Raw genomic sequence first — 13,058 nt, 5'->3', positions numbered from 1 at the left:
GAGAAAAAAAGAGAACTCAGGAACTCAACCAATAGAAGGCAGGGAGACAGCAAAAGAGACTTGAGAAGGAGTTCCACCAAATAAAAGGGGGGAACAGGGAAAAGCTGACAGATGATGGAGTATTTTGATGAGGAAGTGATTAACTTCCCAAAGCTTCTGAGAGTCTAGTAAGTGGAGGACAGAAAGCTGACCTTGGAAACTGACCAGATGGAGCTCAACAGAGACACTGACAAAGAGAATTTTAAAGTAATGTTGAGGACAGAATACAAGTTGGGATGTGTTCTAAGTGGGGAATTTAGGAAAAGCAAAGAGTATAAAAGAGCTGAAGAAATTTTTATTAACTTGATACAAATAAACTTTTTGGTAAGTTGCAGATATATAGACAGAGGCATTTATATCTTCATAGAATTTTTTATTATTAGTTTCAGGTGTACAAAACAATGCAATAGTTATCCTTTTCACCCCTCACAAAGTGACAACCTCTATCCCCCTATCCACTGCCCTCCCACCCCCGATATCATGCTTATCTATTACAATTCCATTGACTTCATTCCCACACTATACTCCACATCCCATGACTATATAAGCATTAAATTATAGTTGACATATAATATTATTCAATGGCAGTTTCAGATGTACAGTGCTGTGGTCAGGCCTCTACACCGTCCATGAAGTGGTCTCCCTAACAAGACATGAGTCCATCCGGCCCCTAAAAAATATTTACAACATTACTGATTATATTCCCCAAACTGTCTTTTCTATCCCTGTGGCAATATTGAAGTTACCAGTTTATGTTGTCTCGTCCCTTCCCCTTCTCCCTCATCCACACCCCCTTCCCATCTAGCAATCATCAGTTTTTCCTCTGTGTCTCTGAGACTGTTTCTGTTTACATTACTCGTTTATTCAGTTGTTTCGATTCCACATATAAGTGAGATCAAATGGTATTTGTCTTTCTCTGACTGACCTATTTCACTTAGCATAATGTTCTCTAGTTCCATGCATATTGTTGCAGATGGTACTATTTCCTTCTTCTTTATAGCTGAGTAATACTCCATTGTGTAAATGTACCACAGTTTCTTAATCCAGTCGTCTACCGATGGACATTTAGATTGTTTCTAAGTCTTGGCTATTGTGAATAGCGCTGCAATGAACATAGGGTTGCAAATATTTTTTTGGATTAATGTCTTGGATTTTTCTGGATAAATACCTAAGAGTGGAATTGCTGGATCATATGGTAGTTCCATTTCCAGTTTTTTGAGATACCTCCATACTGATTTCCATAGTGGCTGCTCATTCTGCAGTCCCAACAACAGTGCACCAGGGTTCCTTTTTCCCCACAACCTCACCAGCACTTGCTGTTTGTTGATGTATTGATGATATCCATTTTGACCGGGATCAGGTGATATCTCATTGTGGTTTTTATTTGCATTTCTCTAATGATTAGTGAGGTTGAACATTTTTCATATGCCTGTTGGCCATCTGTATGTCCTCTTTAGAGAAATGTCTCTTCATATCCTCTGCCCATTTTTTAATTGGGTTGTTTGTTTTTTTTTTGGTGTTGAGTTGCATGAATGTTTTATAAATTTTGGATATTAACCAGTTATCTCGTTGACAAATATCTTCTCCCATTCAGTAGGCTTCCTTTTTGTTTTTATTGATGGTTTCCTTTGTTGTGAAAGAACTTTTAGGTTTGATGTAATTCCATATGTTCATTTTTTCTTTACTTCCCTTGCCCGCGGGGATCTATCAGTAAAAATATTGCTCAGGGTAATGTCTGTAAATTTATTGCCTATGTTTTCTTCTAGGAGTTTTATGGTTTCAGGTCTTACATCTTACATTTAAGTCTTTAATCCATTTTGAATTTGTTCTTGTATCTGGCGTAAGGAGGTGGTCCAGTTTCATTTTTGTGCATGTGTCAGTCCAATTTTCCCAGCACCATTTATTAAATAGACTATCTTTACCCCACTGTAAATTCTTGCTTCCAATGTCAGAGATTAAGTGACCGTATATGGATGGGTTTATTTCTGGGCTCTCTATTCTGTTCCATTGATCTATGTGCCTGTTTTTATGCCAGTACCATACTGTTTTGATTACTGTAGGCTTGTAATATGTTTTGATGTCTGGTAGCTTCATAGAATTGTTTACCACCACGTTGGCTTATTTTAAATTTATAGGTAGCATTTTTTCAATTATCAGCTTATCAGAAAAGTTGTTACGACTTGATCACTTTTCTTAGTTGATTCTCATAAATGTATAACTATTATTTCTAACCACTTGCAATAACATTCCAGAGATCTCAGGGAGACATTTGAATAACATGTAAATCAGTCATGCTTTCCACAAACTTCTTGTTGACAATCCAACATACTGCATGTATACCAAGGGTGAAAACAGACTGAAATTGAACAGAATTGAATATTCTGGTTCTTGCATTATATCACCAATTTTCCAATGCTAGATTTTTTATTTTAAGGTAAACTTTTCTTTCAAACTAGATTTTGCAGTAGGAGGTGGAGAAGTCAGCTACTTTTTTGTTGTTGTATCATTGCTCATAAACTATCCTGTTTTAGAATGTTTTTTATGTTATTTTATTCAACATAAATTACATATATCATCATCAGATTTTCTCTCAAATATCATATTGATATATTTTTTTTCTCCTTTAACTTTTACTTGTCCATTATATTTTAATCTGATTACTTTGCTTTATGCTAAGAAATAATCTCTGGCCCACTACTGTCAGTCTTGGAGTGACTGAGCCCTCTAATGATATTCTTAGTGAGTTCTAGGAGCAATCAACAAAATAGCGTAGGTACCTTGGCTACAAAATATTACCCACTGAGCAGTTAGTGAGAGACAGTGAGAAAACGCAGCGCTTAGAGTCAAAAGATCTGATTGTGAATCTCAACTCATTTGCTTACTATCCAGGTGAAGTGAACAAGTTATTTTAACTTCTCTGGTCCTCTGTTTTACTCATTCTCTAAATAGGGATAATAAATAATACTTTCCCTACCATCCAACAGAGCAGTTTCCATGTTCAAATGTGAAAGCAATTAGAGAAGGTTAGAACACATGGTCAGTATTGTGGGGATATGAATAATATTACACAGATTTTTATCTCTCTTGAGCTCTGAAAATTTGCCACATTTTTTTTCCACTGTCTAATTTGTTTGTCTTCACTCCCATTTTTAGGCTCTTTTGATTGAAATCTCTTTGCTTCCTTTGTTCCTTTCTTAGCCTAATCCTTCAAGACTGCTAGTTCTGCTATACCTTCATGTTAAAATTTAATTTTAATATAGTTAAATAGAAGAGAGAGGAATCTGTTTGTAGCAGTATATCCATTTTCTTTTCCATATTTCACAACGACATAGGTGACATGTGCTCTAAGAGTTAGAATCTATCTCTGGCATTCTAGATTCCCATTTTTTTGTCCTGGTTCTTAAGATACAGAGCCTTTAGCTACATGGATCCGTCAGTATTCCCAGCTCTGAGGCAACACAGCTTTGCATTCAGAAATGAACAAGGCAACATATGGCTGCTATGACCTTCGGCAACAGAGGATTCCTCAACGCGTGCAGCGGGAGGGCCTCTTACTCTGCAGGCTGGCTGAACTTTTTTTCATAAAATTTCACTATTTAATTTTCAAATGGAACACAAAGCTCATGACTAATGTGCTATAATAATTGCTCAAAACGAAGTGTTTCCATGCTTGGATGTTGCTGTATTAGGAAAGAATTGGGCTTAGCATATACTTAGAAAAAAAAAAACGTCCCGCTGAGTCACAGTGCCAGGGAAGGTGAAGCCTCCAAGAGCCTAATGGAAACACTGACATTTAGTCTCGCATCAAGCGGTGCCTCGGAGCCTGGTTTTTATACAGAGCAGTTAGCTAACAATAGCGGCAGGAAGATGGCACGGAGGGCTGGGTTAAAAGCCTTCCCACTCTCTTTTCTCTTTCCGGGATGTCACCAGGACAAAGCTCAGGCACTACTGGAGATAGGGAACAAAGATCAGCATGCCGAGTTTCCATTAATAAAGCAGCCTCCTTCTGGGCACTCTCCTTGATTGTAGACTGCATTTGTAGTCCAGCTCCACCCAAATCAAATTATTTCAGAACTTTTAAACAAAACGTTTCTTTTGGTATATTACCTTCTCTCTACTGAAACATGCGTTTGGGAGTTAAATAGGTTCTGGTTCTATAGTAAACATTTTAACTCTAGTAGTAGCAGAAGTTTAGTCCTATCTTTATTCAATAAGCTTACATGAGTGCCTTTCAGTCTCTGCTAATGTTCAACAGTTACAAGATCTCCCACTTGTCTTAGACATGATTCCCGGTTTAGGTCACTGAAATTAAGGTTGGGAGAGGAGAAGAGGAAGAAATAAGATGGAAGAAGTTTGTCTGACAGCTTAAATATTTTTTTACAACTGCCTGAATATTACTTGGTTTGAATATTTATTATTTTTTTCTTTTTTGTCCCCATCCCCTCCAAAAAATACCTCCCTTCCTAAAGCAACCCTATATTGGAAATTTGCTTTGTTTTCTAAAAATTTGGAGGACCCATTCTACATTTACCAGCCATCTCCTTCTATACCTACTAAACTCCAGTGACTTCTTGGAGCAGATGTTTAAGAATACCTTCCTGACACTAATATAATATCATCACATTAATTTCATTTTCATTATGTTACTGATTTTATCAGGCCTACTGCCTAATTATTAATGAGCATTATACTAGATTTAGGAACTGTTTTAACAGAATAGAGCTATAGAGGACCTCTGTTGAGATTTTTATGTCCACATTTTGCTGGGGTGTGAACTAGTTGTTGTTTTACTAAATTAGGATAAATACTTTGGTTCCTAAAGAAGAACTAGCAATTAGAAGCAAGGAGGAGTATCAAAAACCAAGAAATTTGTTGGTGAGGCACAGAGAACTTTGGGACTTAGGTAGAACTTGGTAGAAATGAAATCTCGAGTTTGGTTTGTGGAGGGTCTTGAAAAAGCTGGATGATTTTTCCTACACTGCTTTTAATCCTTTGTGTCTATAAAGTAATTTTGCTGTAGAGCACCTAAAGTCTCTTTCAATACTGAAATTTTGATACAAACTTTCATAGAAAATTTCTTCTCACTGAGAAATTAGAATTAAGAGATCAAGATGATAAATATGCTCTATTTTTATATTCTTCAATTTTAAAGGAAGTTCAAAGTGAAAATAAAATAATGTGGATGAAATAGCTTGAAATCATACAAATGTTCATTAAGTCTTATGTAAAGGAAATGCTTATAACACAAAGAAACAGGATTATTTTGAAAATAATGATTTTCATTTTAATAACTAAACTTTTTTTGGTTTTTCTTTTTTTAAAAAACAATATCTAACAGAGAAGAAAATCACGATATTCAGACCTTGACTTTGAGGTAAGTTTCTAAGATTACTAATTTTAATTACTTGAACTCAAAATTAATGTTAAGTACTTAAATGTACTACTCTGCAGCTATGTAGGGCTTTTTTTTTTTTTTACTTAAATGAGAAGTCAAACATTTTTAATTAAAATTTACACTGTATAAGTAGTTGTAGGAAAAAAAAATTCTCATTGTTTTAAATATATGCTAAAGTGAGATTTCCCAGACAAGTAAGAAAACCATTTTATAAATGTTAAGATAAGTGGGAAATTTATGGTGGGGGTTGAACTTGGTCAATTCAGTTTGTTGGGAGGCTGAAATGTTGGTTTCTTGATTTTAGTTCAGTGACTACCTATAGAAAGCCTGTGAGGATGCTTAGCTAGACTTTCTCTGGGCCTTACTTGCCTCATGTCTTGATTCCTATTATTTAGATTCTCTGTGGAACATTCCAGACTTTTTTCCAATCACAAGTGTTGGTTCAACGTGCTCCTGTATTTAGTAAATGCCTTTTCACAGATATAAACAAGATGAAGATGTTCATTTTCCAATTCACATTGAATTTATATTGATGCTGTAATATCGATGCAAGAAATTACTGAAATCATATCATTTGAGCAGCTTATGCTAAGCACAAAATTAATGATGTTTGAGTATCACACAAAGTGCACTTATGCATCTTGATAATTGGATATGATTCATAGCCTGCTGACATAATTGGATATAATGCATGTAAATTTTTCCAGCATATTTGTACTGTTTTGATGCTTACATAGAACTCAACACCCTTAGCTCATATTCCTAAAATTATGGAAGCCTCTCAGGACATGGAAACTCATGATTCAATCATTTCACTTACATAAATGAATGTTGTAGCTCAGTAATGTACATCAGGTATCAAAAGTGAGACTTAATTTTTATTTATTGCAATGGTGAACAAAGTCTGGTTTTACCCTGAATAGAGGATAAGAAAAACTGGTCTTTTTCAGTAGTAGTTCAATAATATTTGTACAGATTACCAAGTATGATAAAGAATCTGGCCTCCATGATTAGTGGCAGTTAGTACCGATGCAGCTCAATTGTAGCAACCTGGCATGGGATATTTTATTATATCCTAAGTTTTTAGGGCATAGATATGAAGGATGTAAATTCAAAGAATATATTCAGCAATCTTCATTGTTAGGTTTTCTAGTGCTTTGTAAGGGACAGATATGTTGTCGTTTTTGTTTTTTGTTTTTTTTTCTACAGGTAGCCAAAAATAGAGGATCATACTGTGTATTTGTCCTGAAAGCATTAAGTTGTTGGGTTAATTCCCACCTCCTTTCTTGTGTAGTAACCTACCAGATTATCAGTGACATAATATATTAGTAAAATCCTAGATCAAAAATTAAGCCTCAGTGCTACCAGCCAAAGTTATGTAATCCCAAAGACTGAAAAGAAATCTAATCATATTGTGTCATCTGGAGCATTAGAAAACTTTTTTTACCCGTTTTCTATGGCAACTGGTAGATTCCTTAAGCTAATATTTCTTCCTGGGCTTAGTATTCCAACATATAACCATGGTATTTTGAAAACATTTGCCGATAATGGAGAAATGTTGCAACATAACAACCCTGGTTATTTTCTTTAGCTCTTTAATTGCTAGTGATTGCATGATTACTGTAGGCATCAAAATTTTGGGAAAAACAATTTTGAGATATTGCCTTTTCTTTACAAACCATTTAGTACTATTCTGCTTAGTCAATGTGCAACTATAGTTCTGTGGCAAATACCTTATAAATTGCATTCAGAAAATTATTGCCAGATTAAAATGCTGATGGATTTTAATATAAGCTATCTGTACTTTGCAGATGGTTCTTGAGGAGGAGTCCAAGTTGTCCCCTTCCCCTTTAATTCAGGCTGCATAAATTAAATTTGTTTATGTCAAGCTTCATGATATCCCCTCACCCACCCCACAAGCCAATTTAGGCATTTTGCCTCTGACAAACTTTGCCTTCTTACTGCATATTCCCTTCAGGTCTCATACATTTCTGAGTCTATACATGATAATCATATTCTCTCAACTCAAATATGCGTATAACTCTGTGGCTAGTATTATACCTGGGAACAATCCCCTGCATGTAGCCATCTCTAAGAAAGCATTGCATTCCTGGAATAAATACAGAGAAGTGTTGACTAGTTATAAAGTGGTGAAACACTGATTTTGCTTCCTGGAAAGTAGAGAGAATATATAGTGATATCCCTATGCCCAGATCCCTTGTTGGGTTTGTCTTCCCAGCTCCAAACAGAGATCTGGTATAGAGTAAGCACTCAATAACTTTATTGAATGCACGATGAAAAATAAAAATTTTAAAATTGTTTGCTTTAATAAAAAGTTACCAAACCCTGTATCTAAGCTGAGGCAGAGAGCAGTATAGAAAATGGGCACTTATGGAAGTAATACCATAAGATAGCCACATTGTGTTGCTGAAACCAAAGTCCAAGTGCTAGAGGCTTCGAAAGGCTAAAACTCAATGTCCGAGTTTGAAGTAAGGAAAGGTTTATTGATTGAGATCTAATGGTGCCTCAAATCCATCTTGCTTGCTGCATCAGGTTAAGGGTTTTTAAGTAGCTAGGAGGAACAGGCATGTGGAAATACTTGTGGGGGGAGATTTAATTGTAAGACCTAGGCCCTTTATGGTAAAGGGGTGTCAATACTGGATCTTTCTGGACAAGGGACTCTTGGCTTTTAAGTGGGTTCTGGTGTTCAAGTTCTGGTTATGTTCTAGCCCTTTGGTTCGGGAGGGAGGGGGGGGGGGGTAAGGGTTTGGTTCCAGGTTCAGCTAGAGGTCAAAGTTCTCTCTGCTGATGCTTTGGCAGCCTGACTTGGGGTTTGGGTGTGTTGACTTTGGAAAGCAACTCAGTATCTCAGCTGGTTCTGTGGTTACAGTTGGACTTCACTGATATCCACATCATATGCATATATAACTCAAGGAGGTGAATGGCGGGTAAAATTCTAGGAGGAGGAAAAAGCATGATGATTGGCTAAGGTGCGACATGCTCAACAACAAGTCAGACTTCACTGAGACATGGGGTCTATGGAAGAAGAGAACAGAGGAAGGAGAAGCTGTATAGTGAAGAGCTTGAACCCTAAGGGAGGAATTACCTAATTTTTCACTAAAATGTCTGTTTACCTGTTTTACTGAGGAATGATTTGCTCTGATCCGGGCTTTAGAAAGATGAACGTTGCCGTAATAGGAAGGAGAGATCGTGGTAGGGTGAATGTGGAAGTGGAAATACAAATTAGAAAGTGTCATGTCTGGGGAAAAAGTAATGAGGGTCCACCTCATGGAAATGGTAGGATAAGAAGGGACACTGCGGAGTCACAATCTATGGAGTCGGATCCTTAACTGAACATAGGATAAAAGTACAGGGGAGCCGAAAAAAGATGACTCTGCCAGGCTGAATTTCTACTGAGTACCATTAACAGATCCAGAGAAATCAAGAGACATCTAGTTAGGAAGATCTGCATTTTAATACTTTTAGAGATTGTGATGCCTAATGTGATGTTTTATCAGAAATATCAGGCAGGTAGTTTAAATTTCCTGTGGAGGACAAAGCTCAAGGAATTCTTAGGAATGGAGTTACAAACTCCCTTTCTGAAACTGTAATAGGCATTATTATCCACTTCGTGTTAAAATATATAGAGAAATATTTGGAAGACATAGCCAAGATAAATTATTTTATATTAATTTTATATCACTACGAACACAGCTAAACAAAGAAATCACATTTATATTAATTCCTAAATATAAAGCATACAATTTCTAAGAAATGTCTTGTTGATAATAGAGTGCACTTCCAGCTGGGGGTTGGGGACAAAGCAGAAAGGGGCCTATTGAGCAATCAGCGCACTTGGGGAGAAAAAGTTTGAGCAATTCAGTCCTATGCTACATCCATATCTTGTATATTATGAAGTTTAAATACCTGCATAATTATTTGTAGCCACGTATCCTCTTGAGCAAAAGTGACAAAATAGAAAAAATATATATTCCTTATTCAGTTTTTTTCAGACCCTTTCTTTGTCTCTGTTTCTCTTAATCCCCAGACACTATATTATTTATCCAACTAGAAATATATTGGAAACATGAATGATACCATAATGTCAGGCAGTTCAGGAGGCTACAGGCTCTGTCCTATGGATAGAGTGGGACTCTGGCCAAGGAATGGTATATACGACATCCCCATCCCACAACACAGCTTTAAGAGTCAAGCTTAATTTCTGCAGTTTGTGTTGGTTGCTTCCTTAACATGAGTTTGGGCATTCATTTCAGACTGGTATCCAACAGCCTACTCTGGATGGAAGGCTCATATGCAAAGCAGTAAAGAAAAAAATCACCACAGGTTTAGACTAGTAAATGTGGACAAAGGCGATATAGGTGTACAAACTCCTAAGGCAGGGAAAGGTAATTCAGGCAAAGTGGTTTTGAATTCTTATCTGCACATGATTTCCAGGCTCCATAATCTAAAGTTTCTAGTCAAAAGATTCTCCAACGTTTTCTAAAAGTTCCTGTGTTGCTAAAAGTCCATATACAGTAATGTGTATCTTACCTGTAATTCAGACTTAATGAAACCACAACTCCATGATACAGATTTCTGAATTTAGGAAAAAAAACCTCCAAATCATTTGTATCAAACCTCCCTACAGGTCCTTTATAAACCACTAGTATGGATAATAAGGGAGCACAATGGGGCCAATAAGATGAGTCTGCCTTCCAGTGTGGATACCTCTTGAATAGGAGGTGAGAAGGCAAGATTTCAGACGGCCTACTGTGTTGCAGTCATGTTCCCTGGCCTATGTACCTATGTCATTCTCATTCATTTATTCAGTACACATTTTTCCATCACCTGCTGAATACCAAACACCATGCTAGGTGTCAGGGATACCTAGGAGGTGTTTAGACAAAAGATATGAAGACCAGTCTTTCAACACACAAATGCAGTAGTAGGAGGTAGTTGCAAGATGACCACTGTTCAGTTAATGGACTCAGTACAAAAGGCACCTAACCCACCCTAGATTGTTTCATCTTTTCCATCTGAATACGCATAATCACAAACTTGAATAGTCTAAAGGAGGATGCTCCTTAAATCTCTGGGACACATCTAATAAGGTGTCATGCCAAGATAACTGATTTTGAATTCAGAATGACTACCAGTTCTTTCACCACCTGTGTGAGCCCTTGAGCTAAGGTCTCCTAATCAGTAAAGTGAGATAATGACTACTACCTCCTAGGGTCATCCTGAGGATTAAGAAAGATAATAAGGGCTACCATTTCTTAAGTGGCTCTTATCTGTGTACTCCACTGAGCAATGATTTATATCCCTTTTTAAATCTTCCAGACAAACCTGCAAGGTTCTTTTGACTATTAAAAGGGCGGTCAAGGGCGTTTGGATATTTGTGCCTCAGACCACAACTTGAAAGTGATAGAACTGAGATCCAAATCCAAGTTTGTATGGATTTGGCCTGGTAGGTGTTCATGACATCCAGAAAGTGCTTTACAACTTATCATTTTTTCTCCAATATTAACAATTAAAAGGCTGAAAAGACTGCCTCCCTTGAATTACAAAGATATGAAACATAAGAGTGCTTTGAAATAAGCTATTCATGAGGCAATATTTTTGTGCAGTTAAGTTGCTGGTCCTCTCAGGATGGGGGTTCGTACACAGCTTCCAAAAATGGTGAGTGATAATAATCTGAATGGAAGGGAGCACTACCAAGCCTTTCTCGACATTGCAAAAAATACCTGTAATATTTGATAGACATTTAACTAAAGGAACCTGAATTTTATATATATTGCCAGTTAGAATAGATTTATTTAAATAGAAAACCCATATGAATTGTAGGTTTGAGCTTTTCACATAAGTCAATTTCTTTGGGATACAGGATGTTTAAATCCCAAAAGAAAGAAAAAGGTAAACATAAAAAAAAAAAAAAAGAGCTGTTAAAATGGACCAATAGAATTTATAAGCATGAAAACTTCTAATTAAGTGATTAAGACCATCAAAGGCATTATTGGTGCTACAAATAAATAATTACTCAGACTAGTAAATAAATAAGGTGAAACCCTTATCACCTGTGAAAACTAAAACTGCAGCTAAGTTTTTATCCCAGATCATTGCTGGGGTAGAAACTGTTCAATATTTGCTATAATGCTGGCTTTCTTGTTATTGGAACTTTCCCCACTAAAAAAGCTGAGAGATGTACTTGAGTTTCTGAACAAGAAGAAATCATGCCTAGAAAATCAAACTGAGCCCATGACAGATACATGAGCTGTTGATGGGCAGCTCCAACATGGTACTTCTGTCAGAACCACCAGACCATCATTGCTGTGGTGATTTCTGGCTGTGCCAAAGTGCGAATTTCAAATTAGAATGATTATTTGGCAAGTGGATATATTTGCAATCAATGTTTTTAGGTAAGAAGAGCCCCAGATTTCAGCATCCAATTTTTTCATTTGTTTCCATATTAATTTAAGGACCCTTAAGCTTTATCATTGAGAGTAGCTTTCATGAACCCATGTAGCATGTAGTAAAATGTTTTTTGGCTATATAGCATTGGTGTTCACTAAATATATTTCTGAGTATGTCCTAGCAATCCAACTTCTCAAAGTAAAATACACTCAGTTCAGAATCAGGTGCTGCCCATTCAATCAGTTAATGCATCCTTAAGTGTATGAAATATATTGGACACTTTGATTCATTAAACATGCTTTATCCAACAGAGATACATATTTGGTTGCAAAACACAGAGAGTGCCCTTGACTAATAAACAAAAGAGAACTCTGATGGATGGATATGGAAAAAATCCACCTGTCAGCGAGGGGATGGGTAGGGACCTTGATTGACATTTTTGACAACATGGGAAGATATAGTTCCTCATGCAAAGTCAAGATTTCTTCATGGAAGATGAACTGCACAGGCAAAATCACCTTAAACTGAGGGAATGGTGCCAATAATATCAACTGTCTGAAAAGACAATGAGTTCTTGTCTTTGGAAAGGAACAATCTTGTTGAGGAAAGGGGATTCCAACTTAAGACTTAAAATTGTACCATAAATTGTCTGAATTTTAGAAAATGGAAGGAACAGACAAGATGTAGAGATAACTGACATAAGGATTTTCAACTTAAAAGTGAAAATTTAGAATTCTGCCTCACTTGGATTTCTTTTAGCCTGTTTCCCTATCACTCTTTTAACACCACCATTTGTTTTCCTTATCACAGTTCTAATTTAACATGTATTTTAGTTATTATGTAATTAACGCCTCTGTCCTCCATTATACCTCAAGGAATAAGAGGAAAGGAACTCTACCGGAGTTCTACCAGATTTGGCACACCATTGTTACTCCACCATCTAGCACAATATGTGATGCTCATGAATATATATTAACTGACAGAGTAAAATAGCTTTAGAGAAATGTCACTAGTGTGACATCACTCCTACTGCACCCTAGCAGAAAATAACTATATAGTAAGATTCACTATCATGAAAAATACTATTTGTGAGTAAGAGCCAGAGTCCACATTCTGACAACTATAGTTTTTTTAAAAGGTATTCTTTGTCACACAAATCCATATGTTCTTCAGTGTCTTAGGCCCTGGTACTACATGGGAATATCTGCCTCCC

General features: G+C 36.5%; 1 protein-coding gene and 1 long non-coding RNA gene across 2 annotated transcripts in view; one reads left to right on the top strand and one right to left on the bottom strand.

The window, feature by feature from the left end:
* Window positions 1-13,058, bottom strand: part of LOC109373972 (uncharacterized) — an 89,341-nt gene that overhangs the window by 1,979 nt on the left and 74,304 nt on the right. The window lies entirely within an intron of this gene.
* Window positions 1-13,058, top strand: part of LOC109373971 (adhesion G protein-coupled receptor B3-like) — a 178,926-nt gene that overhangs the window by 155,471 nt on the left and 10,397 nt on the right. Inside the window, exon 14 of the mRNA XM_019628233.1 lies at window positions 5,378-5,413. Within this exon, the coding sequence (XP_019483778.1) occupies window positions 5,378-5,413 (36 nt within the window). The remainder of the gene's footprint in view (window positions 1-5,377; window positions 5,414-13,058) is intronic.

This window comes from Hipposideros armiger, unplaced genomic scaffold (genome assembly GCF_001890085.2).
Source record: "Hipposideros armiger isolate ML-2016 unplaced genomic scaffold, ASM189008v1 scaffold_764, whole genome shotgun sequence".
NCBI classification, from domain to species: Eukaryota; Metazoa; Chordata; class Mammalia; order Chiroptera; family Hipposideridae; genus Hipposideros; species Hipposideros armiger.
The sequence above is the reverse complement of the archived record's forward strand: the minus strand, read 5'-3'. Positions and strand labels throughout refer to the sequence as shown.